The sequence below is a fragment of the Panicum hallii genome, chromosome 2, assembly GCF_002211085.1.
Source record: "Panicum hallii strain FIL2 chromosome 2, PHallii_v3.1, whole genome shotgun sequence".
Lineage (NCBI taxonomy): Eukaryota > Viridiplantae > Streptophyta > Magnoliopsida > Poales > Poaceae > Panicum > Panicum hallii.
Genome location: NC_038043.1, coordinates 53,275,344 through 53,301,931, shown reverse-complemented (window position 1 = coordinate 53,301,931; position 26,588 = coordinate 53,275,344). Strand labels below are relative to the sequence as shown.

The 26,588-nt window shown below is 47.1% G+C and overlaps 4 protein-coding genes across 5 annotated transcripts; 2 read left to right on the top strand and 2 right to left on the bottom strand.

Annotated features, from left to right (window-relative positions):
• Positions 1 to 175: 175 nt before the first annotated feature.
• On the bottom strand, positions 176 to 2,484 carry LOC112882775 (putative yippee-like protein Os10g0369500). Its single transcript, XM_025947923.1, has 3 exons — positions 2,011 to 2,484; positions 1,279 to 1,387; positions 176 to 419 (listed from the first exon to the last, which is right to left on the bottom strand). Exons 1-3 carry the CDS (start codon positions 2,151 to 2,153, stop codon positions 342 to 344), a joined length of 330 nt encoding a protein of 109 aa, XP_025803708.1. The 5' UTR covers positions 2,154 to 2,484; the 3' UTR covers positions 176 to 341.
• Positions 2,485 to 5,865: 3,381 nt separating this feature from the next.
• LOC112881430 (WRKY transcription factor SUSIBA2-like) lies at positions 5,866 to 11,698 on the top strand. 2 transcript variants are annotated; one of them, XM_025946109.1, is made up of 6 exons: positions 5,866 to 6,152; positions 7,156 to 7,323; positions 8,774 to 9,308; positions 9,577 to 9,742; positions 9,824 to 9,982; positions 10,791 to 11,698. In XM_025946109.1, the coding sequence occupies exons 1-6, from the start codon at positions 5,934 to 5,936 to the stop codon at positions 11,356 to 11,358; spliced, it is 1,815 nt and encodes a 604-aa protein (XP_025801894.1). In that variant the 5' UTR covers positions 5,866 to 5,933; the 3' UTR covers positions 11,359 to 11,698. The 2 variants fall into 2 exon arrangements, with proteins under 2 accessions (XP_025801894.1, XP_025801895.1); XM_025946110.1 differs by lacking the exon at positions 5,866 to 6,152 and adding an exon at positions 6,591 to 6,734.
• A 418-nt stretch (positions 11,699 to 12,116) lies between these two features.
• On the bottom strand, positions 12,117 to 15,946 carry LOC112881431 (chitin-inducible gibberellin-responsive protein 2-like). Its single transcript, XM_025946111.1, has 2 exons — positions 15,680 to 15,946; positions 12,117 to 14,152 (listed from the first exon to the last, which is right to left on the bottom strand). Exon 2 carries the CDS (start codon positions 13,991 to 13,993, stop codon positions 12,350 to 12,352), a length of 1,644 nt encoding a protein of 547 aa, XP_025801896.1. The 5' UTR covers positions 13,994 to 14,152; positions 15,680 to 15,946; the 3' UTR covers positions 12,117 to 12,349.
• A 6,704-nt stretch (positions 15,947 to 22,650) lies between these two features.
• On the top strand, positions 22,651 to 26,422 carry LOC112882975 (putative zinc finger CCCH domain-containing protein 51). The gene is made up of 7 exons (XM_025948176.1): positions 22,651 to 22,832; positions 23,338 to 24,207; positions 24,355 to 24,522; positions 24,624 to 24,806; positions 25,573 to 25,658; positions 25,772 to 25,838; positions 26,101 to 26,422. The coding sequence occupies exons 1-7, from the start codon at positions 22,789 to 22,791 to the stop codon at positions 26,141 to 26,143; spliced, it is 1,461 nt and encodes a 486-aa protein (XP_025803961.1). The 5' UTR covers positions 22,651 to 22,788; the 3' UTR covers positions 26,144 to 26,422.
• The last annotated feature ends 166 nt before the right edge of the window (positions 26,423 to 26,588 follow it).

Here is a 26,588-nt window from a genome sequence, read left to right as displayed (position 1 = left end):
GGTTTCCTATCCTTCAATTCCTCCAAAAGATAAACAAATTCCTGCACCCCAACTTAAAGCTCAATTGGTACGTTGAGAGGAAAGGACAATGGACCAATTGAAATAAATTGAGCCGAACTTTTCTCAGGGGCTAAACGGATAAAATAAACTGTTACCAGTAGTAAAATAGACTAAAGAGCGTGACACCAAAATATTTCATAAACTGATTTTCATCACACTTGGTCTTCTCCGGCACAATAACGTTTAGGAAACCACAAACAACAAATGTTCATGAATACTTTACACAGTTGGAAAGGTCTGCTTTTGCAGACTTAATAGTTGATTGATTTCGTCAGCTACCATCATTCTTTGAGCATCATGTTCTTTTCCAGTATGTACTTGCCTTCTTTGTATTTCTGGTCTTCGTTATAAGCTTTCTCCTGCACTCAATGAGTAGGTAACTCATCATGATGTTAACAAAGTCCAGGAAAAAAAAACAACACAACATGCACCAGGGACAATGTAAAATTTTTTTTTTGAATATAAACATATTTGCTTGTTTCCTCGTGTTTAACAGTGGTAATTCAACCAAACATCCCAAATGTGTAGTAGCACCCAGGTTTTGTCTGATTTGCATGGCAATGGCAACTAGCAAGTACAAAAGAACAAGCAAACTCGTGCTCCTAGAGGAAAGAAAAGGAAGACAACAGAGTGCTCATGAAAAAGGTGAAAGAATAGGTTAAACGTATGTTCCTCAGTTGACTAACAAGTAACCACTATGAACTAGCAATTGCTAACCAATTAACTTGTATTTTTCCAAGTTCCTTTTTGACCGCACCGGGTAAATCACAGTAATCACATGATGGTGGAGGATAACCTGATATTCGACATCTCATGTACTTCAGCTATTGAGCTCAGGCCTGGAGCATGTACCTAATTAATCTCATTACAAAGTAATAATCTGACTTTCCAAAGTTTAAGCTCCAGCTTGGACACTGCATACTGCTTGGCACCACATGATTCTTGTGTGCAAGGGGAAAAAACACTTATCCTATATCTTGTTTCAGAACACTTTTGAGACATTCAAGCAATTGTTCAATTGGAGCATGAAGTCACATATGATTTCTAGGATATTATTAGGATGCCTATCCTAATCGATGTAAAGAAATCAACATACATCGTTCAGATACAACAATGACCAATTTTCTTGCTTTAAATATCTCCAGTATTTTTTCAAATATATCAGGACATTATTAGTTTAAATTTTTCTACAGTAGTAATGACAAATTGTTAACTTACATATCTCCAGCCAAGGAGTCGTTGGCAGCAGCTACAGTAGATATCATTGACTGTATGCATTCCAGTCATGAGCTGACGATCCTCGTTCGGACCAAAGCTCACATTCACCCTGGATGTGACATTGACCCCGGATCAACATGTAAACAAGAATAGGCAATGTGTAGATAATTTTCAAACCTTCAGTTATATACTATACTTAACTCATTATACGATATCTGGAGCTGCGTAATGGTAATAACCATAATAATAGTTACATGTTATGTTAACTCATTTGATTCACGCCCATAATGAACAGACACATTGCAACCCCCCCCCCCCCCCCCAACACACACACACACACACACACACACACCCCAAATCCATGACTGATCCAACCTAGACAGTATCACATGTCCACAGCCACAAACTGGTTCTAGCTTGTGCACAAGGCATTATCCGATAAGCAAACCCCTGTACCAACGACCAACAGGAGCTTCAGAGTGATTATCCAGTCAGTATTCTTGCAATCCATACAGCTAAAGTTGATGCAGATCTAACAAGTAACAATGCACGACTAACAGTTCTCTCTTCGATATACTAACTACTAGCTCGGAACGCCTGTACTCCTGCAGCTACAAAGACGCTAAGCGACCAGCCACATTTCAACTACCGTGCAATCCACGCTCAGAAAACCGCAACGAATCAAAGCACGGGGGAACAGAGAACAGAGATAGAGGGACAGGCCCAGCTCACACGCTGTCGAAGAGGTAGGCGCGGCCGTGTCGGCCGCGGAACTCCTTGGACACGATGGCGGCCGGCGACGCCGAGTCCACCCTGCAGTGCTTGCACTTGAACACCTTGGGCCCCGGGAGCGACTCCACGAACAGCAGCCCCATCGCCCCCCCGCAGTCGCAGAACCGCCCGGCCGACGAGCTCAACCGACCGGCGCCCCGCACCAGATTCCCCCCCGGACCAACCTAGCAACCGAGGCCTAAATCTCAATGTCCTGTCAGCAAATCCCGAACGGCCGGAGCGCCAGGACGAGGCGGCGATTGGGCCCGATCGCCATCGGCGGGGGAGCGGACCGGCGGATGGATCGGGCGGGGAACGAGACGGGATTCGGTCGGGGAGGGTGGGGGAGGCGTGGGGTCGGAGAAGCGTAGGCGACGAGGAAATGGAGAAATGAAATGAGAAATTGCCGGCTGCCTGGTCTTTTCTGGACGCGGTTTTTTTTTCGCGCCGGATTTATAGGCGGGGACGACGGTCCGTCACGTCCGTGCCCTTTCTGACGCGGGTGCCGACGGGCGACGGACGCGCCGTTGGTGGTTTGGTGCGGAAGCGGGGCTTTGATTTCCTCGCTCCCGTTTGGTTGGTGTGGTGGTGGCCGGCGAGTGGGTGGGTGCGTGGCCGTGGAGCGGATCGGATCGCGCGCTCGCGCCGTGCCCGTGCCGTTCGTTGCGCAGCGCACCCGGCGTAAGAAAGGCGCCTGTCGGGTGCCGGGAGAGAGAGAGAGAGAGAGAGAGAGAGAGAGAGAGAGAGAGAGAGAGAGAGAGAGAGAGAGAGAGAGAGAGAGAGAGAGAGAGAGAGAGAGGGCCAGGCCGCGGCGGACGAGCAACGGGAGGCGGCGTGACCATCCATTCGCGGGCGCTTCGTGTCACGCCGTACAAAGGCCGAGTCAGCTCCATGGAGGCCCATACATACTAAAGGCATGCCGTACACAAAAGCCCGGGTCAGGTGCATTCCTGCTGGGCCTGCATGGGCACGGCACCGCTGCCGGTCGTGGTGTGTGTTTGTGTGTACTGGGCCGGAATAGGTATTACTCTTCAGCGGCCGTGCTGCACCACCTCCCTGATGACGGCCCGCACATCCAGGGCCAGCGTGCGGCTCGGTCGTTGCCTGGCCGTGCTCGCCCGCACGTGAAAGAAAGCGGCTCTCATGTAGTCACGTTCTTGCGCCGCTGAGATAGATACATCACCTTGCCTTGTAGGGTTGTAGAGTTGTAGGAGAGGTCAAGAAAAGAGTGGCCTTCTCAAAAATTAATAAAAAGAGGATAAGGAAGAAAGAAAAGAAAAGAGTGTCCTACGCTCCTACACCTACAAAGCACAATATATAGGAACTAAGGCTAGCTCTAGAGCAGCCGAACATGCCTGGAGCACCATCATTAGATCTGGATGCTCCGTGGCCATTGTGCATAGTAGCAGAGCTCTAGGCCTAGTTGGAGCTTGGCGCGCGCGAGGGGGTCGTCTCCATGGATTTAGCTTTGGGCTCTCAAGCAACGAATCCTAGGTGCCAATAGCCCCACCGGAGATGGGGTGAGAAGGATAAGCAGATAGTAGCGGTGGCAACTTGCAACGGATAAGATAGTAACGCAGCAAATGGTGAAACGTGCTCCGCACTACTATATTATAATATCGTGGTGGACCACTCGGTATTTATCTTTTGAATTAAGGCAAAATAGATATTTTGATCCCTCAACTTTATTAGAAGGGTTAAATTTGTCGCTCAACTTTTAAATTGGACAATATGGTCCCTTAACTTTTATTTTAAGATCAAACTTGTCCTTTTACTGATATTACACTCTATAATAATATGAGATAAATGCAAAAAGTCTTTTTTATCATTGGTTTTTCCTCTCCTCAATTTCCACTGTTTTGTGTCACTATTTCGCTCAACTTTCCGCAATATTTTATACGGTGGTACGTAGTTATACAATAAGTAGCTTCGTCTGCATGGGTAAATAAAATTCTATGTTCCAAAATAAACACTTGTAATGTTCAGCTCTTAAATGAATTTAGAAGGGAATGAGCTAAGAGTAAAGAGGATTTTTTCATAAATCTTATATTATTATGGAGTATAATATCAATATAAAAATAAGTTTGATCTAGAAATAAAAGTTGAGAAACTATATTGACCAATTCGAAAGTTGAGGGATGAACTTACCCTCTGCTCAATGCTCAAAGTAACACCTATTTTGCCTAGGATTAAACATACTTACAGGCCAATTCCAAAATCTCATAAATGAGTCTACAAAAGCACTGAATTATGAAACTGGCTTCGGTCGTAACTTTGCTACTCTTAGCAGCATTACTACTTTTTTACGGTTGTTGTAAGTGCATCACGGTGATTGGCTCTTAACCGACCGATCAGTCACATTCACCGAGCTTGAGTACGCCACACTCCTATACAGCCATACTATTTCTAGCAAGCATACTAGTAGCAGCCAAATGTGATGTAATCAATCTTGACCAAAAGCATGCGAACAAATTCGAGCGACCTTGGCCCCGTTTAGATCGCAAATTTTTATAACTTTTGGAACTTTTTGCTACTGTAGCGTTTTCGTTTGTATTTGACAAATTTTATCTAATTATGAACTAACTAGGCTTAAAAGATTCGTCTCGTGATGTACAATTAAACTGTGCAATTAGTTATTTTTTTACATACATTTACTGCTCCATGCATGTGTTCCAAAATTGATATGACGAAGAGAGAGTGTAAAAAGTTGGAAGTTGAAAGGGATCTAAACAAAACCCTTGTCATTTTGCCCTAATCTTGCGTCTCTATGCCCATCTGACAGTCGGCGACCACTCCGGCTGCCGCATGCGCAGTAGCAGATTCCTGGATCTGCTAATCTAACCGCAGTAGAAACATGCCATCGTGCAGCTCCTGCAATCAATTCGAACCAGGCCCCCCCTCTGTTTTCGGGGTGCGTGAATCACCCGACTAAATTTTATCCTCATCGCATTGAATATTTAAGATACGAATTAGAGTACTAAATAGATTAATTATAAAATTAATTACACAGATGAAAGACAAATCCATCAAACTTAATTAGTCCATAATTTGATCACGTTGTGCTACAGTAAATATATGCTAATGATAAATTAATTAGATTTAAGAGATTTATTTTATAAATTAGCCTCCATTTATACAATTAACGTTTATAATTAATCTATATTTAATATTTTTAATTAGTGTTCAAATATCCTTTACGATGGAACTAAAATTTAATCGCACGTCCCTTCGTTTTTACCCCTGCAAGCCCCTTTGCCCTGTTCACACATTCAATTCCGAGATGATGGAGGCGGTACTGCTCTGACAGGCATCCCATGCGCAATTTAACGCACACATTTATCTTGCCCTCGCCCCCTCGCTTCCCAGCCTCACCGTGGCTCCCGCACACGCGTAGCCTCGCCTCTCACTGTCGCTGGGGCCACCGGCACGCGGGGCCCGGGCTTCAGGGACGCAACAAAAAGAGAGTTCGCGTGGGCCCCAGTAGAGCCCCAGCCCCGCAGGCCAGACAGGTCGCTGTCCGCACCCCGCTGCCCCCCGGATCCCACCACCCGGTTTCGTGCCGCGGTTGCTCTGCTCACACCCGCCCACGCCACGCTTGCTTGGCCTCCTCGCCTCCGGCTTCCCCCTGCAAACTCTCGGCGCGAGCCCAGGCTTGGTAATTTCGCGCACGTTGCGGGGGCAGAAGGGGCAATTTAGTGTCACCATTAATTAAGTCAACACGAGTCGCGGCCTCCCACCCACCCTGCCCCCGTTACGGGACTGGGCCACTTTCCCCAAACTGCCCTTCCCACCATCCCCTCCAAAACCACCACCTCTCTCTCTCTCCTCTCACCTGTCTGTCTCTCTCGTCCTCCTCACTCAGACCTCTCCGCACCCCCGCGCCAATGGCCGATTCGCCAAACCCTAGCTCCGGGGGCTCGCCGGAGAAGCCGGTCCTGACGGATCGGCGCGTGGCGGCGCTCGCAGGCGCGGGCGCCGGCGCGAGGTACAAGGCCATGTCCCCCGCGCGGCTGCCGATCTCGCGGGAGCCCTGTCTCACCATCCCCGCCGGGTTCAGCCCCGGCGCCCTCCTCGAGTCCCCCGTCCTCCTCAACAACTTCAAGGTAATTACCGCACCGCCCTGTACCTATCACCTGCGCCACTCGCTGTTACTGCGGGATCTGCGAATTCCGCGGCCTCCATGTCCCGCCGAGGTTGATTCGGGCCGGGGAAAGAGGGATTCCGATGCGCATTAGCTTTACGCACTAGTTTATGAGGCATTTGCGCCGGTGGGATTGCCTCGTGGCGCCGGAATATCGCCGCTTTTGCCTCGCGCTTTCGCATTTCCGGTGGTGCTATGCGGCTTCTGGAGCTGCCTTTCCCACGGGGTTCTTGGGGATATGGTTGTTTTTGCCGGGTTCCTCCTTTTGGGGCGCCCCTGCGCCGTCTATTTGGTGCGGGGTGATGGGGAGAGCTGTTGCTTGTGCGTCTGCGGGAATTATTCTGTCCGGCACACACTTGGTGGCTCGGAGAAAAATCATCACTTGGCATTTCTCTTGTGGGGGCTTTAAAGGGCCTTATTTAAGGAAATGTCTCCTCTCCCTCGGGTGGTATGGTACTGGTCTCGAGTGCTAAGGGATGGTACACCTCCATAAAGAAACCATCAAACTGTTGGAGGAAGGAAAGAGTGAATTTTGCAGGCTTCGGTAATGGCTGACCATTTCGTTACTATGGTTTCTTGATATTTGTTTAAGTGCCGTTTTTGGTTTACATTCTTCTTTCTGACAACCCACAGCCTCAAACGGCCTTGTTTGGTGAAGATGGGATGATTGAATACAGCTTCATAATTTGTATGCTTTGCTCTAGTTTGTTGTTACTGTTGATGTTATATCTATGTTTCCTGCTCCAATCATTAGATGCTTGGCAAACATATTCGACTGGTGCTTGTAGTAAAGGAAGAATTGATGAAGTTAGCATTCATTGCACTGGTGGTTCTAACAAACCTGGAAAGGCTTAAATACTATATTGCAATCTGTAGCTCTTGGTGGTGCTGTACACTGTTTGTTCTTCAACAGCTGGTAGAGTTTGTCCTGGTCAACAAATAATCAACAAGCATTTTCTATTTAGGTTGAACCCTCTCCGACAACTGGTACTCTGAGCATGGCTGCGATCATCAACAAGAGCACCCATCTGGACATACTGCCTTCACCTCGGGACAAATCAACTGGCAGTGGCCATGAAGATGGGGATTCTCGGGATTTTGAATTCAAGCCTCATCTCAGTTGTCAGCCAGCGGTATGGAACCATTAGCGGAACGATTATTTTTGTAATTCTTTAGCAGCATAGAACTTAAGAACCTAAGGATTTTGTTTATATGTGAGCTAACAGCAAAAGAGTCTAAGCATGTTTTGTTATACGATATCACTAAAATATACTGTGGAGATCATCTTGGAGCTCTGCGGAAGGAAGTTATAGTTCTGATGTACTGAACACCACTTCCTTGTAGCAGCATGATGCTTGCGAATTGTTTGATCCATATTAGTATTCAGAGACATGGTTATTCGCTTTACTGTTCTGCATTTTAGTTAGCAGCACTATATTGCAATCTGGTTCATGAAATTAATTTGTTTTTAGGTTCTTGTATTAAAAATAAACACTCCCCTTTCTACTGTGTTCTAACCCTCATTTGCATATTTTACTAGATTTGTGCCTACCAATTTACCAGAGTGATAATTTGCTAGCTTTGTTTAATAGCTCCGTGATTATTGATAAGCTAGTCTGATAATGTAACCTGATTGCTGACATATTGATAGCTCTCATCCTATATATGCACATCTTGTATAAATGTGTATCTGAAAATACCTTTTGCCCCTGCTGTTGTCTTTTTGGAAGGTAGCGAGTGAATTCTTGCTTCAAATGAATTAGAATTCTTGATGTTAGATCTGATTAACTCATTTTTATTGGGTGTATTGCTGTAGTGGGTATTAACGTGGACTTGCTAGAAATTGAAGACTAGGTAACATTGCTCGTGATCATGGTTTGGGATATTTGTTTTAGGGCTTGCACTAACATGTTACCTACAAAGGGGGCCAGGCATCTGCCATTTAGCTCCCAGTAGTAATTTTTAAACTGACCACAAATGAGCGAAACTGTGGTGTATCCCAGGATTTGACTTTCGAGGCTGAATGAGTACACGATTTTGCTACATTTTCTATTTGACTGCCTAAAAAACTGCTATACTGGAAACTGGGAGTGATTAATAAACATATCTTGTAATATGATAGTACAGTTTGAGGGAAAAAGTTGCCAGTATGCTTACTCCTTTATAACAAGCCTGAAATCAGAGTATTAAGAGAGAAACCCAGAAATTTTGTAGGAAGGATCCACGATTCAAGTAGTGTGGATGTTTCCTTATAAATATTCAACGGCATTCCTACATTGCAGGACTGAAATGATTACCATTCTTGAGCTCTGTGGCTTTAGGATGTTATTGCGAAATAGGGAATTCTAATTTCAACATCAAAGGAAGTCGATATTCTTTAATTTGTCCTGAGTTACTCCACCTAATTAGTCTACTATCATATGCAGAAGTTTCTTGTATAACTGATAAATTTTGATGAAAAACTTGAGTATGATTTATTGTGATATACCTATATGGGGCTTCTATCTTTCATTGTTTCTTGTTCTTGTTGACTTGCGCTGTAAATAGTTTTTATTAAATAACATTCATAATGCTTACATACAGGGTCCTGCTGTCAACAATCCAAATCATCATGACACTTCTATGCAAAATCATACCTCATCATCTAGCAATTTGATGACTGAAAATAAATCTCTCTGCTCACGGGAGTCGATTCATCAGACAGCAAATATTTCAAGTGTTCTAAATCAACCTGTTGCAATAGTTGGTCCATCTGACAACATGCCTGCTGAAGTCAGTACATCAGAGAGGAACCAGATGAATAGTTCTGAGAATGCTGCCCAGGAGACACAAACTGAAAATGTAGCTGAAAAATCTGCTGAGGATGGCTATAACTGGCGTAAATATGGACAGAAGCATGTCAAGGGAAGTGAAAACCCTAGAAGTTATTACAAGTGCACACATCCTAATTGTGAAGTTAAAAAGCTATTAGAGCGTTCGCTTGATGGTCAGATTACTGAAGTTGTTTATAAAGGGCGTCATAATCATCCTAAGCCCCAACCTAATAGGAGGTTAGCTGCTGGTGCAGTTCCTTCAAACCAAGGTGAAGAAAGATATGATGGTGCGACACCAGTTGAAGGTGGGTGTTCTATTGTTTTCCATAATTAATTGAAATTCCTGTGCCTTGCAATATCCCCTTGTGCATGCACATATCTAGTTTGCAATTTGAAGTATTTCAACTTGCATCTCTGTTTCTATTGCTTCTAGTAACAACTCTAGTTCCAAGTCCTTCAAATTCTTTGGAAGGAATGATTTGAGCATGCAAGAATTATTTGGCACTAGGTTTTCTAATGTTACCTGATACCTGTTCTGTTTGCTGTGTCTAAGAGTTTTCTGTTAATATGCAGACAAGCCTTCAAATATTTATCCCAACCTCTGTAATCAAGTACATTCAGCTGGCATGATTGATCCTGTTCCGGGTCCAGCTAGTGATGACGACGGTGATGGCGGAGGTGGAAGACCCTACCCTGGGGATGATGCTAACGAGGATGATGATTTGGATTCAAAACGCAGGTAAAACATGGTTTGGACTCAGTACGCCCTAAAGACTCTCCTGTTAATTGCTAATGCAGTACTCCACTACTGTATGACTAGGAAAATGGAGTCCGCTGGCATCGATGCTGCTTTGATGGGTAAACCAAATCGTGAGCCCCGAGTTGTTGTACAAACTGTTAGTGAAGTTGATATCTTGGATGATGGATATCGCTGGCGCAAGTATGGGCAGAAAGTAGTAAAAGGAAACCCCAATCCACGGTCGGTGCTCATTTTAATCATCAATTTTGCCCTGCTATGTCTTCCTCTTTTTTGTTTGTCTGGAATTCTAATTTGAACCATTATCTCTGGTTACATAATTTAGATTTTAGATCTGAAACTAGGGTTTGCAATCGGCATCTCTTACTGTAATTAGATTTGTGTACCCATTGACTTCTGTTCATTAATAAAATTTGTGATTACTATGCTGCTTGCTTGTACTCTTTAGAAACTTCAATCCAGCGTGGAAGACTCAGGAACGAAAGTAAATGACCAAGAAACAATAAAGTTTTTTTACCTGACATTTATGCGTTGAAGGTTGAATGAACAAATTAGGAAGCAGATCTGGTAAAGATGTATGGTGTAAAAAATGCAAAAACCTTTACATATGCCTATCTCAAATATAGATAAGGACGCCTTATTAAGGTAGTGTTGATGTACGGATATGTCCTAGCCTGCCCTGCAAAGCCTGTTACTCTGTATGTCTTGAACATAAATCAAGGCTTGGTTGGTTGGGACTTGTCTTTTACTCTTTTCCAAAGAGTGGTCTTCTGTTCAAAGCCCGTCATTCAGTTTAACAGTGGCTGGGTAGTAAAGCTTGAAAGAACTTACTCACAATTGGGTCTCTAGCCAGGCATGTAGCACTTAAGTTGATGTTTGTGTTTGATACCTACACCTGCCAAAATTTGATGGCGCTGATAAGATTGGCATGCTGTTAGTTTTCTGCACTTTCTTTTTTTTTAAAGAAGGGGATGACACGTTAGGCAGTGCATTCATATCTGATATATTTCACTTCTGTTCTTGATTGCAGGAGTTACTATAAGTGCACACATACAGGATGTCCGGTCAGGAAGCATGTTGAAAGAGCATCGCATGACCCAAAGTCAGTGATCACAACATATGAAGGAAAACATAACCATGAAGTCCCAGCTTCCAGGAATGCAAGTCATGAGATGTCTGCAGCTCCCATGAAGCCTGCTGGGCATCCTATTAACAGCAGCATGCCGGGCCTTGGTGGCATGATGAGAGCATGCGATGCCAGGGCCTTCACCAATCAATATTCTCAGGCAGCTGAAAGTGACACCATCAGTCTTGACCTCGGTGTTGGAATCAGCCCGAACCATAGCGATGCAACAAACCAAATGCAGCCTTCAGTTCCAGAACCAATGCAGTATCAAATGCAACACATGGCTCCTGTGTACGGTAGCATGGGATTTCCAGGAATGCCAGTGCCAACAGTACCTGGAAATGCAGCTAGCAGTGCGTACGGATCCAGAGAAGAAAAAGGAAATGAAGGATTTACTTTCAAAGCCGCACCGTTGGATCGTTCAGCTAACTTGTGTTACAGTAGTGCTGGTAACTTAGTGATGGGTCCATGATGTCTTAGCTGATGGTTATACCTCCATGAATCACATATTACCGTCATCATGAAAATCCCTTCAGGTGATGCTCTACTGTGCATCATTCACACATAATTGAATCAGAGGCGGTCAAGGTATACCTACTGCAGCTATAGCAGGAGATCTTTGGCTGTTAGGATGTACTCTATGTGATGCTGCAGCTCAACATTCCTTGTACAGCAAACCAGTTATGATTAATTAGATTATGATAATTTGGCTATGTAAACTTCTTTCTGTACTGGAATATGGGATAGAACCAAAGAGCTATCCGGTGGCAAAAACTTGTTATCTTCTCCATATGAACGATGCCAGTTTGATATTCATATATGGAATGAAATATATCATTTCACAAGCATGTTTTCTTCAGGTAGGCAAAATAAGTTGGATTTCTACAAAGGGCCCGTTTGGTGTGGCTCCCGCAGCGGCTCTGCTGGGCAGCTTCTACGCCAGAGCTTCCGCGGTGAAGCGGCTCCGCCTGGAGCTTGGGAGAGACGTGCGTGCGGCTTTGCCTGCGAGAAGTTAGAGCAGGCGGAGCCAAAAAAAAAAAAACATCTCTGGCTCCGCCCTCGGAGCAGGCAGCCGGAGCCCTCCAAAAGGGCTCTAAATGAACCGGATAAATTTTTTGTTGATTTTCTGCCCCACTGGCCACCAGTGAAGATTTCCGAAGGATTAGTTGAAAGGGTGGAATGGTGGATGACCTTTCTGGCTGAAGTCATATTTATCAGCACGCACAAAGATTTTCAAAGCACAACTGATTAACTTAAACATATACCCAAACTTGTACTACACCTCATCAACCTGTTCTAGGCTGGTAGTGACTGCCATTACAACATCAGGTTATAGGTATTCTACTCCATCCCAGTTTTGCCATAGCTTCCTATACTAGTGTTCAGCCAAACGTACACATCTAAACGACTGGGGTACAAAGTCACAAGAAACATTCTTCGTCAGGTCAAACATTCTCACAACACTAGTGCCATGCCGAGGAGACCACCAGGGGCCTGTTCTTCCAGCCGAGGTAGAGCACGCCGTCCCTCTCGGCGAGCTTGTAGTCCGGCGAGTAGCTCTGCAGCAGCGTCTTGATGGTGGCGTTCACCAGCGCGCTGAGCGGGGACGGCCTGAACCCGGCCATCATCAGCCGCGACTTCCACTTGCCGAACACCTCGTGGCGCTCCACCCGCTCCTCCCCCTCGCAGGCCACCAGGTTCACGATCTCCCTCGCCAGGCAGTGCTGCTCCATGTTGATCCGCTCACGGTCCTCCCTCGGCAGCGCCAGGTCGATGGACTCGAAGATGGCCGTGTAGTAGTCCAGCGTCTCCGCGAACCGCTGTGCGAAGGGGGCCGTGTTGGTGTTGGACTCCTGCTCCACCAGCGTGAGCACCTTGGGTGACAGGCCCTTCACCAGCCTCAGGATCCGGTCCCGGTGGTTCGCCGTGCTCACGGTCTCGTCAGGGATGTGGTGCAGCTCCAGGGTGAAGTTGACAGCAACAGCTTCACCGGGGACAATGCTGAGGTGTCCCTCTTCCACTTCACTGCCAGAGATAGCGACTGCATTGAACTGAAAGGGCACCTTGTAGAGGCCAGCAATGTGTGACAGTCTCCTGCCAACTAACTCCAGACCGCCGCCTCGGGCGTAAGCTGAGACTGAATCATCAATGCCGGTGATCCTCACAAACGGTGGTCCACCTGGCCTGGCTGCGAGGGCCTGAAGGAGAGAGATCCACTGTGCCCCTTGGGCGATATGGAAGTCAATGATATGGATCCTGTCCTCTCCCTTGACAGCCTCTGCGATTGCGCCATTTGCTGACATGTAGCCAAACTTGAAGTAGGGGCAGGCCTCATACAGGAAGTGCATGTAGGACAGGAGATCAGAACTCTTGGGCTCTTTGCACTTCAGAGCTTTGTAGATTGAGTTGCCGGAGGAGGCGAGCCTAGCCACCAGACCTTCCACCATGTAGGCTCCCAGCCTCTCAAGTGGCTCACCAGACACCGAGACCATTTTCCTCAGCTCTGGAATCATCAGATCGATTGCAAAAGTGTTACTATGTTCCACTGCTCTTGCACAAGCAATCAGCAGCTCCTTCAAGTTGCCTTTGGGCATGCTCATCATGTGCACCCACTTCTCCGGTTCCAAGGAAAGTTGGTTTGCAACGGAGATCTCAAGGCTATCCACTATCTCTGATTCTGTTCCAAGCATCACAGCCTCAAGATCCTTCAGCTTCTGCTTCAGATCAGTAGGGTCCTCAGTGACGCAGGAAGCGCTCACAGGTGATCCGTTGCCATTGGTGGAGCCGGAGTGGCTATCTTCATGAGATAGAGGGCTGCCACTCCCAGTATGGATACTCTGACTGGAGGGAGAATCATGCCTCGAACAACCAGAAGCTGCAGAGGAGTCCAGTGTGTACTGCTTGTGGGTCTCATACTCTTCAGAGCCAGCATCCGGTGAATGAGACTTCATGGTGTAATGATGCTGTGGTACGACATGGGTGTCCGAAGCTGACTGATATGGATGACAGAGGTGCTGAGTGTTGCCAGAATACAGGAATTGCTTGGGAGTCTGCCTTGGGACATTGCCAAAGGGGTGCACCATGCGGGAAGTTGGAGTATCAGCCATCCTGGTTCAGTACAAGAGTCGGATGCACTAAAACTCCGAGTTGTCAAGTGCTTCTGGTATGACAAGCATGTCCAGTTCTGAAATCAATTCAGAGAATTTTTTGCAGCTTGATTATTGATATGTCTTCTTGTCCTCTAGTACACTCAGATCAAACAAAATCTGCAACAGGAGATTGAGCATGTGACAACAAAACCTACAGAGTAATGTGCAAGTGAAGAATTTGCACGGAAGCTTGACAGTGAAATATGAGAACCAACAACACAGCCTTGTTGTTTGCAGAAATAAAATTGGTTTGTAAGTTAATACGATAAGCACTCACAGCAAGTTCCCAACCGTCATAAATCAAGAATTTATTCATCAAAAAGCAAATGTGAGAAAACTCTACAGTTTAGTAGTACATATGTTTAGCAGCATCTCTTCTCTAGTCACTAATAAAAGTGAGACAGCATATCTGTAGTACAGTATCAGACCAGGGTCACTTCTAAAAATCTCTGATTGCAAATTTACCATATACCATGAAAGGAAAACATCAACTAGCGATATTTCTAGATTTTTTCAGATGACTTCACTGTCTAAGTATTCCCGTGAAAAGGCGCCTCTTTACTAACAGTAGCATACAGCTGTTTACATTCATGCTGATTCTGAAAGCCAAGAAACAGCGTACAAGTAGTCAGAAAATGCTAATTCTGGAAGCAGGAAGCACATCGAATAGGATTTCTCGGCTAGATTTGGCTCGAAACCGAACCAAATGAATGCTACAGTAGCACACCCAAGTCCTGCAAACACCACCGACCCTGACTATTGCTACCTACAGAAACTCAGAAATAGGACGCAGGAGGATGGCGTAACGCTGACCAAAGAAAGGCTACGGTTCTGCGTCACGGTGGGCCGGTGCGCACCGTACAAGCTCCGAACCAAACGTACTCCCTACTAAAGAAGCACTGGTGGTATGAACAGTCAGCAGAAGTGAGGCTGCAGGCTGCAGCTGGGTCATAAAGTATCCCCGTCGTCCCACAGAATTTCCTACGGCAAACCAACCCCCGCACAGGGAGTTTGACCCGCGCGTTGAACTTGAAGCACTCCCAGCGCAAGATTTTTAATCCCCTTATTTAAAATTCAGAGAACTGGTTGGTCAAAAGCTTCTAGATCTGCCCTCGTTTCGGTCACGGATCAAGATATCCGCGTACTAACCCCCACTCGTGTGCATCGTGCTCGTCCTGAGACCTAATCGATTGACGCGGTCTCCAAAATAGAAACAAAAAAAATCCCCACAACTTCACAAACAAGGCCATGTATGTCCTAGGTATGTGGATTGTTGTAGGCAATCCTGTTCTTGCAAGATACACAGAAAAAAATGATCGTTTTTTCAGGGGAAAATAATTATCTAAAAAGAAGAAAAAAATCATTCAGTTCAGAGCAAGTTCTTTCTCCTATTGCAGCTCCCACGTCTCTCGGTGTCACAGCACAACGAACTGAGCATATAGATCGATTGATGGAACCCACTGTCACATGCGAAGATCAACAAACCGAGCAGAGCAACAGGAGCTAGAAGCAAGCAAAGACAGCAGCTTCCCATCCCATCCATCCATTTCCGGCTCCTAGCACACACTGACACACGCGAACCCGAGGTACGAGCTACTCGTACGCAGCAAGGCAGGCAGGGCGAGGCGAGAAGCAAGCGCGTACCTGTCCCGTCGGCCGGCGCGCGCCGAGGCCCCAGATCCTCGAGCTGAAGCCGTACTCGGAGAGCGGGCGGCGAGGTAGCCGAGCCCAGCCGGTTGTGCGGGCACGGGAAGAACAGGGCAGTAACTAGGGGAGGGGGCGAGGTAGCTGGCCGGGGAGAAGAGGAGCGGCGGCGGGGATGGTGGGCGCGCAGGCAGGTGGTGGTGGCCCGGGGAGTGGGATGTTTCCGCCGAGGGAGGAGGGGCAGGCAGGGGGGAATTCTCGGAGTGGCGCCGAGTATTTCTACCCGCGGCGCGCGTGGCTGCCCGTGCGCGTCGTCCGCGGTTTCCCGGCGCTAGGCGTGACGCGCGGCGCGGGCCCCGCCGCGCGCCTGTGTTCAAACCGCGGGTGCAGGGCGGCACGGCAGTGCACCACCACTGGCTGCGCCAGGCACCCGCACCGCGGGGGCAGACGGGCGCGCGCTGCCCGCTGCCCGACGCCGCCGAGCAACGGGGCGCGAGCGACTCGCTGTAGGCGTCGCCGGAATAACCATAGGCGGGGATCCCTGTCGCGGTCGATGGGGATCGATTCGTGACGAGCAGTAGCCGAGTAGGATATTTCGCGGCGGACAGGAGATTCATCAGAGATAACACTGGAGATTTGGGAGGGGAGGGAGAGGCCACGGCGTCGAGAAACTAACTGCAACTTGCGCTGTGATGGCCACATCTTGCTGTTCATAATTGTGATTAGTGAGATGACGACGATATTAATCGTCCTGCCAGCGACGGTTTCCTGCACGGGGCATCACGTGCGCCAAACTGTAGCTCCCCCTGGATGAGGGGTAGGTTGGGGGCGTTTTTCTTAAAGCGATAGTGCAGTTTATGTGATCCGGTTTGCAGTTAACTTTCTTCAAGCACAAGCTGTTAGTCGATCATATTGAATAGCAGCTGACGACCAAATTAAAGGAGCTTCTCGATAGCTCGTACCATAGCAAAATACTATATGGGGTATCATTTTCCGCCTTTCTGCACTACTATAAGCGAAAAGTTCCCTTGAAAAGGTGCAGAAAAAAGAGATGAAATGATGTATTGCACATGTAAACATTCTTGCCTTTGTTGTACGCCCCTTATGTCGGTACCGGAATACGGATTAAAAACCGAGTGCAGGCTCATGGTTTCGAGTAGTATGCTGCACAAAGCACGCAGCTTTTGATTAATTTGCAGCGGAGCTCTCCTACACGCAGGGGCAGGGCATCTCCACACTGATTTACAGGAGGCACACACCAATCTCCAAGCTTTTCCAGCGCATCACCCGCTAGATTTTTCCCGCGTACACACAATTAAAAAGGCGCCGACGTCCTAATCATGCCGTAATCTTCAGCATCATCTCCTCTTTCCAGTGGCATGTTTTTTCTTATCTGTCTCAAACTCTCAATGTTATCCCCCACCAATTGTATCCACCGTCTCCTCCTCCTCCTCCTTTTGACTGTACTGTTGCACTCACCAGCGACCCTTTTTATACGTCTCCTTTTTACTCCTCGATCGCACGGTGGGTCCCTCGACGCACCCTAGCCATTGCAGCGCTGGTAGATGCTAGTATGATAATGAAGGGAAAGAAATGATAAGGGTTGTGCAATTGGATTATTGTTATGGGAGATATGGACGTGAGTGTTCGCTTTGGCTCAAGTCCAGGTCGCCATAATTTGGGATAATCTGGGGGCGAATCATGCTTGGACTTGGGAGAGCAGCGTATGTAGCAGCACCTTTTCTCGCACGCGACTATGAAGTATAGGAAAGCAACATGGATGGATGTCATTGTCAGGTCGCCAATCACGCAGGCAACACCAAAAAGGAAGATGTTTCGTAAGTACAAAGACAAGTTTATGAGCACCAGAGAGTGGACTATCGTTGCGCGCTTCGCGTAGCGAAGTATATTATGCACAATATGTGCATTTTTTTTACTTTGAAAAACAGTCGCATACCGAGTCTCGGCTAGCAAGGGTATAGATGCAAATGGATACCTAATGATATTCTCTTCTCTAGCCCGCTGATTAATTGCAGTGGCATGACATGGTATGCTACTCCAACTCCATTCTATCAAGTTTCCGTGTCGATCCAGTGACTCGAAATGACCAAGCCTGCTTATGTTTCTAAATCGTAACCACAGCCATTCCTTGTCACCGGGCACCATGGAATTTGCCCAGACATGTCTCTTCCCCTTCACGTATACCCCTGCGCAGCTCCCTGAAACTGAAAGTTGCGGTGTGAGCCACCCATTTTCCACAAGGTGATGGCGTAAGTTTTTACGTACTGCGTACGCAGCGTGGAATTGCAGGCACAGGAAAACGACGACACGACACACCCAGGTATGCCAAGAATAGTCGTCTTAAGAAAAATGTACCCGTTTCTTTTCAAAAAAAAAAAAGTACCCGTCACTCTTGCCGGTCTCCAGTCTTCGGTACCAAACAAAAACCAGGAGCTGAACTAAGCGAAGCCCTGACGCGGCCAAGGGAAATTGCCGAGCTGCTGAGGTGACAGTGGTGACCGGTGAACTTTTAAAGTTTTTGTCTCACATTTTAAGAGCTGCTGGTACTGGTCAGCCGTGGACCGGTGGCAACTGGTTTGACTTTGACCCAACCGTCCCGTGATCCGATCACGGAAAAAGGCTGGAGCCACACGACGCGCCGGCGGCGTCGATGGGCTACGGCGACTCTGTTCAGCTTCACCTACAGTCCGCGGCAGGTGCTTGGTGGTGCAGAGCCAAGGCTCGTTCGTTGCTCAAGTCCGTCCGGTGATTGGAACTTGACCAGACACTAGTGGTGTTAATCTACTATTAGTCAGCTTTGTGTTATGTAAGCTATGGAATTGAGAAGGTTTGCGGTCGCCTTTCCGTGTGTTGCCTCACCTGCTATGATCTGGATTGACTTTTCTGTGTCTTTTGCATACACTCCATTAAACTACAGGGGGCGTAGAGTACGTACAGGTCCTTTTCTGGATTCTCCAATCTCCATGTCAACATGCATGCATGATGGCATGTTGCATTATTCCTCCAGACCTGGGTTTTGTATGGTGCAGCATATCCGGGACCTTTCTTCCTGACAGATCCTTTTGTGAGCAACAAATCAAACGGAGGTGAAAAGGCGGCTGCCATACGAGTCACGCGTGACTCAGTTCCCGAGGGCAGCACCTTTTGCTTTCGGGTAGTTTTGCCCGGTGGACACTGCCTAATGTTTGCTCCTTGCTCGTGGACACTACTTAAATTAGTCTTGGCTGTTGGACACCATTCAAATGTTGAAGTTGCTACTAGACATATGGGTTCACTCTTCTATTTTATTATTCCTTTCTGATTTCTCTCCTTTCTCTCACCCCTCCCTTCCCCTCTGACGTGCTCCGCTGATGGTGCTTATGCTGCCGCTACTGGCTACTTGATTAAACCGTGATGGAGGAGCAAGGTCCTGGTAGTTGCTCTTTTCTGAACTGGGGAGAAGATTAACGAAGAAGGGGAATCAATGAAGAAAATTGGAAAGGAGAGATAATGGTGCAGGCAGCTTTGGAGATGGACATGGCGTTGAGGGAGAACATCAGAGCAGAGAGGAGCACTAGCTATTGGCTTGTCGTGTTGCTGGATTTAGGGAAAATATTATCAAAAGAGTGGCGCGTGGGAGATGGATGCCTAGCGCCTGGTGCTGTGCTTGTGGACTCGTTGTATGCAGCTGCGGTGGCTTTTGCTCAGATCGATGGGGAGAAGAGATGAGTTGGAATTTTGAGCTGTGGACGCCTGTCGCTGGACGACGAGTGCAGCACGCTAGTGGGCGGCCGGCGCCGCGTAGCGCGGACAATATTTTCAGATTGTAAAATCGTGTGTAGTCGTAAGGTACCGATAAGAATACTGATTGCGATTAGTTGTTGATCAGTTCGATTAGTCGAATACTCTAGGATCGATATACTATATATGTTATATATTTAAAGCAAAAATTAAGATAATATTGATGGTCAGATGGTAATTATCTTAGGAATTTGTGAGTTCTGATTTTTGAAGCAGACTAAAAGAGCACTGAACTAGATATAAAACAACTGCAAGACAGGAGAGATACATTAACTGTTAGGGAAACTTCAAAATCCAAAAGATCAAAACCATCGATGGCCCAAAGATTACCCAAGCTTGCTGGAAGCTAGTCGTCCCCATGCTAATTGGATGACTAATTGTGATTAGTCAACGATTTGTCGGACGACCAGAATTCTAGTCGAGATAGTCGCCTCGTTGGGTATAATCGGTACTGGCGGACCGATAAACGTAATTAATAGTGACTAATCACGATTAGTCGGACGACTTAAAAACATTGAGCGGGCATGTTCGAGCCGGTCGGCTCGGTGGAAGGCAGAACTCTTTCCTTGTTCCGCATGACGGAAGAAGATCGCCAGCCCCGTCCCTTTGGCACCGGCGTCAGAGCTCGAGCTCCCCGACGAGCCTGCCTACGGCGGCGGTCCTCATGGCGTCATTGCTAGGGTGTGAACTCTGGCCGTCTCGAGTCGGTCCGTGTCATGTGTGGGTCGGTCGGTGGCGGCGGTACCTGCGAGTCGCGCAGGGATGGATCACGCCACGGGGGATGCTTTGGGTGGGGAGTGGGGTCGCCGTGTGGCGTCCTGTGATGTGCTTGGCTGGTGGGGATTGAGTTATTGGCAGGGTACTTTGGTCATTCTTAAATACATTTTATCATCTATAACATAAAATTATTATTATAATAGTTATAATATCTAATAGCAAATATTCATACTTGAATGGTGTCCAGTAGCAAAGATCAAGTTGAGCGGTGAACATCACCAAATATCAACAATGAAAAGCCTCTGCTATTCCCGTCCCGAACATGGACATGCCTCAGACGGGATACCGTCGTGCTGAGCTGAAGTGATCGAGAGGAACCAGCAAAATTTGCTGCACTAGCTGCTATTTCCTCGTGACCTACTCATGGTATATTTACCGAAGCTATAAGGCCGGAGTTACATAAATTGAGAAGATCAGAGATTTTTTATTTATTTATTGTTTCTCAACTCCACCACACCTAAGGGCATCGACTTTTGGAGGGACCTTATCAGTTACCATAGCAGCACAGGAGCAATCCAGGCATTTAATTAATTAGCATTTAAATAATGAAGCGTTATCTAAATCCTCTTACGCTTCTAATCCATCCCTAATCGGTCTTCCCACACTGCTTCTAATCGACGAAGAGGTGGGGTCGAGGGTTTGGCTTCTGTTTTGTCCATGGATGGATGCGGTCGCGATTCACCGGTGCCCACGCGCGGCGCGGTCGCATGATCGCATCCATCTACGCGGTTTCGGGGCTCGCCCCCGCTTGTTCGCTAGCGGCCCCCGGCAGATTCCCATCCGGCGCCGGGCACTGGCCACTGGCAGCCCGCCGGCGCCTGGCGGTTCACACGTGCGTGCGCCGTGTGACGTGCCGGCCGGCCAGCCGACGGCGCGTGTGCAACGGGCCACGGCCACGGCCCCGCGCGCGCGATGCACGCCGGCCGAGTGCGCCGCGTCGCGAGTCGCGCGACACGATGCAACCCCTGGTCGATCTGGTGGCGTGCGTGGCCGCGAACACTCCCGCCGTGGCGCACGCAGTTTTTGTTTGCGTGGGGGGAAACCGGCAGCCGCCGCGGGTGTGGTGCCCCGTGCCAGTGGCGTCGTGCTCGTGCGTGCTCAGCTTTTGGGGTGCCCAGGGGCCTAGCTGGCGGAGCCCCGGTCGCGGCGGGATTCCACGGTTTCGGCGCAGCTTCTCACACCTGCCGTCTCCACGGTCTCACGCTGTCGTTGTCGCAGCCAAAGCAAACAAAAGGCAGCACGAGGGCACGACCGCACGAGTTTTGCAGTTCTCTCCTTCTAGATGATGGATAGGATCATCGGAGCACTTTCGGACCTCAAGCGGCCCTAGGGCCCAAACGCGTGAGTACACCAAGGCCTGGTCCATTATCATGCTGGGCTCCGTGCCAAAAAACCAGCCAGGTGCGTGTAGTGCGCTCCTCTCTCTCTCTGAATTCTACATTCTACATATACCGGTTTTCTTGGCCCCAGCCCCCAAGTCCCTAACCATTAAAATGTCTCGGCCATCTACTAGACTACTACAATACCAAAAAGAAGCAAGGATCCCCCGACATTAGAGAGAGTGGCTGGATAGAGCTGCGTTTGGGGGTCAGAGGCAAGGTATCAACGACGGCACTAAAGAGGATGTGACTGTGAGGCTATGATCTTAGGGTTACTAGTTTGAATGTCATGGGCTTAAGCCGTCTAGGTAATGTGTGAAACTTGCATAAGCAAAAGCAGAAAATTTAGAGAAATAAGATAAGATAAACCGTCATTCTATTAAAATTACGCTACCATGGTTTGAATCTTACTTTCAACAAGAGTTTTATGTGACTTGCGCTTTTGTTTCTCCATTTTCATATTTGAAGACAACCGTTATCACTCTCCGTTTCCGTTTCTGCTTCAGTTTTTTTGTTACACTTCTTATGTTTTTCCGTTCCCCATATTTCAAGCTTTCCCTGCTTTGTGCTTTGGTTTCTTCAATTCCAATATTTTAAGGAAAGGACTACCATTTACGTGATTTCCACTTCCCTTTCTCCCTTTCCCATATTTTGATACAACCCGTTATCACTTCTTATGTTTTTTTCTTCCGTTTCCCGTATTTTAAGGAAACCGCTATCATTTTTTATGGTTTCCACTTTCTCTTTCCCATTTGCCATATTTTAAGAAATTTTGTTATCACTTTCCATGGCTTCCGCTTCTATTTCTTATATTTAAAAAAATCATAACCACTTTTATTGATTTTCCATTCTTATTTCTCCATTTTCCATATTATAATAAAATAGTTATGATAAAATAATAAGGCTGCAAGCAGCTTCCGCCTTATGGGGCGCGGCGACATAAAACCCCCCCGTCTCGGAATAGTTTGGGAAAGCCTTGCGCGGTTGCCACCTCCCCGCTTCCAACCTCGGGCAAATAGCCACCCGCGGGCTCGAATTTCGGCGGCGGGCCTGCCTGCGCGGCATACGGAATTTCGTGTTCGCGCCCGCACCCTGCAGCCCCTTCTTCAGTTCTTCCTCTCCCTTCTTCCCCCTTCTCCGTTGCTTCGCGCGATGGTGTCGCGTGGTGCTGTGCGTCCCCAAGCAAGTCGATTGAGGTCTGTGTGCGATTACAAATAATTGCCTTTTTGTTCGACCTCGATTCTGCTTGGTGTGTTCTTGCGTGGGCTCTTGGAGAAATCGGAACTTCGGAAGGACCGGAGATGTTAGATTCTGGATGCGAATTCTCGGAAAGAACATTTCTTGGCCATGTGTTCGTTCGTTTTTTTCGTTTTTTTTTGGGGGGGGGGGCTCGGTGTCGATTAGAGTTGCTAATACTGCTACTGAGGGCAATTCTGCTATTTTCTTTAATTTTGGAATTAGGAAATGGGAAGCATGAAACGGGGACAAATCCTATTGCTTTTTTGTTGGTGGAAGCAGGGATGATGCAAGCTTTTCTTTTTCGCGTGGCTGCCATGGTTTACTTCCTGCAATTGTTTTGAGGACTTCCTTTTTTTTTTGAAGCGGCCCGACGTCTTTTTTAGGAACTAAGAATAGCCTGCATTTGCTTTGCTAAATCATGCCTTGCACTGAATTCAAGCAACCTTGTTCTCTGTGGTGCAGGGAGCAAGAGATGAGCATAGACGAATGTGTCAGCTCGTTGAGGAATAGGATTCGGCGGCTTCATCCATTTAACGCAGACGGGATCGTTTCGTACATGATCTCGAGCAAAACTCCTGTGGAGATAAAACAGTATCTACTCGCCTCGGAAGACCAATTACAGCGCCTGATCGTTGAGGCGAAGTATCTATTCCCAATGTTACCCCCACCACAGCCACCTTGTGGAGGGACTTACATACCATACATCCATTGGCAGCCTCAATTTCACCCAATCGGCAGTTATCATGGAATTCAGCCTCCACTTCATCCCATTGATCAGGTTGGACCATTGCAGCAGCATCAGTATCATCCAAGCGGCAGTTCTCATGGAATTCAGGCTCAGAATCCGTCCATTGGTCCAACTGGAGCTTGTCAGAGCCCATTTCCAGGATTCATTGGCTTGGGGGAGCATTTCCAGTCGTTTTGCATTCCAGGTGATGGCTTACCAAGTAATTATGGAAATGCTTGTCAAGTCACTGGATATCCTCCGAGCAGCTCCAAGGAGCAAATCAAGCCTTGTCATTTTCTCTTCTCCACGGGTTCATATAAGAAAGGTGAGAAGTGTCTGTTCTCCCACGGGTCCGATTCCCCCAAGATGAATAACATGAGGCAAGTTCAGACTCCTGAGTCATTGCCCATGTTGGAGAAGGAGATCAGTGAGCTCCTGCTTTCTCTGCGACCACCAAAAGTCCCAGTTGAGTCTTTGGTCAATATCTACATTAAGAGGTATGGAAAGCCTCTGAAGATTGGGGGTTCCTGCACGAAGGGCCAGCAGAATGATCACAGCCTCACCTGTCTGCTCACGAAGCTTTGCACCACCAGAGTTATTGAGAGGTCTTTTCTTTTTCCCCCTTACTGATCCTATGCATCTCTGCTTGTTTTTCTGATCCTAGCTAGGTTGCACTATGTCTCTATCTTGACTATAAAGCAGCACAATGTCACCAAGTTTTCTGATTATGACTGCTGCTGTTTCAACTTCAGACGGGGACATTGTTATATTGTCCCGGTGGAAGAGGCCCCTAAGTACTTGGATGATGGTTTCAAATTGGTGATGTATCCTGCTGGTGCTGGGAACGGTAGCGACCAGATTTATATTACCTTTGAGCCTAAAAGCACATTCACTAAAGAAGATGTTTGGAACTACTTCAGGTATCACCGTCTGATTTTAGTAATCTAGTATTTTGACATGAAGCCTCTACTTGTTATGCCTTTATGTAGTTGTAAAAAGTATTATCATGGTATTCTTCCAGCCAGTATGGCCCTGTCAGTGACGTTCGAATTCCATTCCGGAAGAAACGCATGTTTGGTTACGTGAGCTTCCTGTACCCTGGAACTGCAAAACGGGTCTTATCAGAAAGGAGTCCCATGAACCCTCATTTCATAGGCGGAGATCAAGTTTTTGTCAAATCCTGGAAGGAAAAGCATGAACTAAAGTAAGGATGTATTACTTGCCTTTTCTGTTGCTTGCTGCTCAAATATTGTACTCGAACGCAGTGTAAACCTGCAATTACCATCTTCCGTTAAAATGATAACTCATGCATGGTGTAGTGTGTTCGTAAGTGTGTTCGAAACTGTCTTTCCTCAACCTTACACTGTTTTTCCTCAAGATTCTTGAACTGTCTTTTTAGATAATGGAAATGATTAGCCTATCCATCTTGGAATACTGAGCTTATTCATCATTACACCAATAAACTATGTCAGCCAAGTGGTAGTGACTAAATCTCGATCCATGACATACAGACATAGCTTGTTACTAAACCGTCATCCATTCTTGGCAAAGAGTTCCATGAGCACCACCTCCACAGATAGGCACACCTTGCTTATGCCTTACCTGTATACCTCCTTTTGCACTAATCTCCAAAAGATTGGCACACCTTGCTTATGGCTTAGCCTGTTACTAAGCCTTTCTTGCTACCCATAAGTTGCAATGTGAAATTTATTTAACGCCAAGGTTTTCTTAGTTCTTTGGTCGTGTGGGGTCATTATTTTGGTCGCTGTATTCCTCTCTCAGTCTCTCTTAATGCAATGGTGCGCGTCTTTGAGAAATAAGGGGTTTTTCTTATTTCTGTTTGTTTTGGTTATTATGGGCACTTCCTTAACAATCCCTGCAAGATAAGTTTACTAACTTGTCCATGAACTTGTTTGGTGTTTGTGTGTGATCTTTTACGACCTTTTATCTAAAAGTTCCTTCAAATACAGAAAGTTGGTTGAGAAAGACGCCCATTCCAACTCTGGTGCACACAACGCGTCAGGTCTCAGTGTTATTCATGAGCGCCATACAGGGGGTGAGTACTGCATACTCGGCTTTACTTATCGTCCATGTTTGTCATTGTAGTGTGCTGCAACTTCGCAGTTCTTTTGTTAGTAAGCTTACTTGGTTCTACAAATCTTCTACTAGTTGACAATACGGGAGAATCTTCACATGTACAAAGTCATTTGGATGAGGCACCGGCAGCTCAAGATAGGTGAGTCTTCCTGTTTATGCTCGTAGGTTCAGCTATCTTCAATTGGCATCTAGGATGCTTTACTGGCACCATTGTCAGTTTAGTCTTTGGTAACGTCTTAGCCGGTTAGAACTCTTCCAGTTAGCCTTGCGTGAGATCAATCATCAAACTAGTTCTGCACGGAGCACTCTGGATGTCACTGAACTATGCCTGACATCTTCTGCTTATTTTGTCACTTCGTTGATCTGGCTGTAACATCTGAACCGTGCATACTATTTTGCAGTGATGACCTGGGACTTCCAGGGACCCTTGATGACGTTTACTAGCGAGAGGAAGCGTCTCTGCGACTGTGCCGCGAGCCACCCGACCAGCAGGCTGTGAATTGCCACACGATCAGAGGCGCTAAGCGCTTCTCTGATCGGTGAATTGAAACTGTACCTTAGCATAGCTACATGCACTTCAGATGTACTCCAGCTCATTATGCAGTTGATGGCATGATGATACATCCAGGCGTAGTTGCGGTAGTAGGATCTGACACAGTGGTTCTTTCTACATTCCTAACGCAGAAATGCTCAGCGTCTCTGATCAAAACGCAGAGATGCAAAGGAAAGTTCGGACGAGTTCAAAACGGCTGGAAATTTGGCAAAGGCTATCCGGTGCTGTGCACGTTGGAAATTTGAGAAGGAAAAGATGGCAAAGGCTTCCAACTTTTTGACAGCACGGCTGTGTGCTGACGTGCTCCAGTCCAAACGCGCCCACGTCGTGAAGGCG

Coding starts and splice junctions, on each gene's coding strand:
- LOC112882775 (XM_025947923.1), bottom strand. CDS start 2,153: ATGGGGCTGCTGTTCGTGGAGTCGCTCCCGGGGCCCAAGGTGTTCAAG. Junction 1,388..2,010: donor GCCTACCTCTTCGACAGCGT/GTGAGCTGGGCC, acceptor TGTCACATCCAG/GGTGAATGTGAGCTTTGGTC. Junction 420..1,278: donor GACTCCTTGGCTGGAGATAT/GTAAGTTAACAA, acceptor CATTGAGTGCAG/GAGAAAGCTTATAACGAAGA.
- LOC112881431 (XM_025946111.1), bottom strand. CDS start 13,993: ATGGCTGATACTCCAACTTCCCGCATGGTGCACCCCTTTGGCAATGTC.
- LOC112881430 (XM_025946109.1), top strand. CDS start 5,934: ATGGCCGATTCGCCAAACCCTAGCTCCGGGGGCTCGCCGGAGAAGCCG. Junction 9,309..9,576: donor TGGTGCGACACCAGTTGAAG/GTGGGTGTTCTA, acceptor GTTAATATGCAG/ACAAGCCTTCAAATATTTAT. Junction 9,983..10,790: donor AAAGGAAACCCCAATCCACG/GTCGGTGCTCAT, acceptor TCTTGATTGCAG/GAGTTACTATAAGTGCACAC.
- LOC112882975 (XM_025948176.1), top strand. CDS start 22,789: ATGGTGTCGCGTGGTGCTGTGCGTCCCCAAGCAAGTCGATTGAG. Junction 24,208..24,354: donor ACCACCAGAGTTATTGAGAG/GTCTTTTCTTTT, acceptor TTTCAACTTCAG/ACGGGGACATTGTTATATTG. Junction 25,659..25,771: donor TCATGAGCGCCATACAGGGG/GTGAGTACTGCA, acceptor ATCTTCTACTAG/TTGACAATACGGGAGAATCT.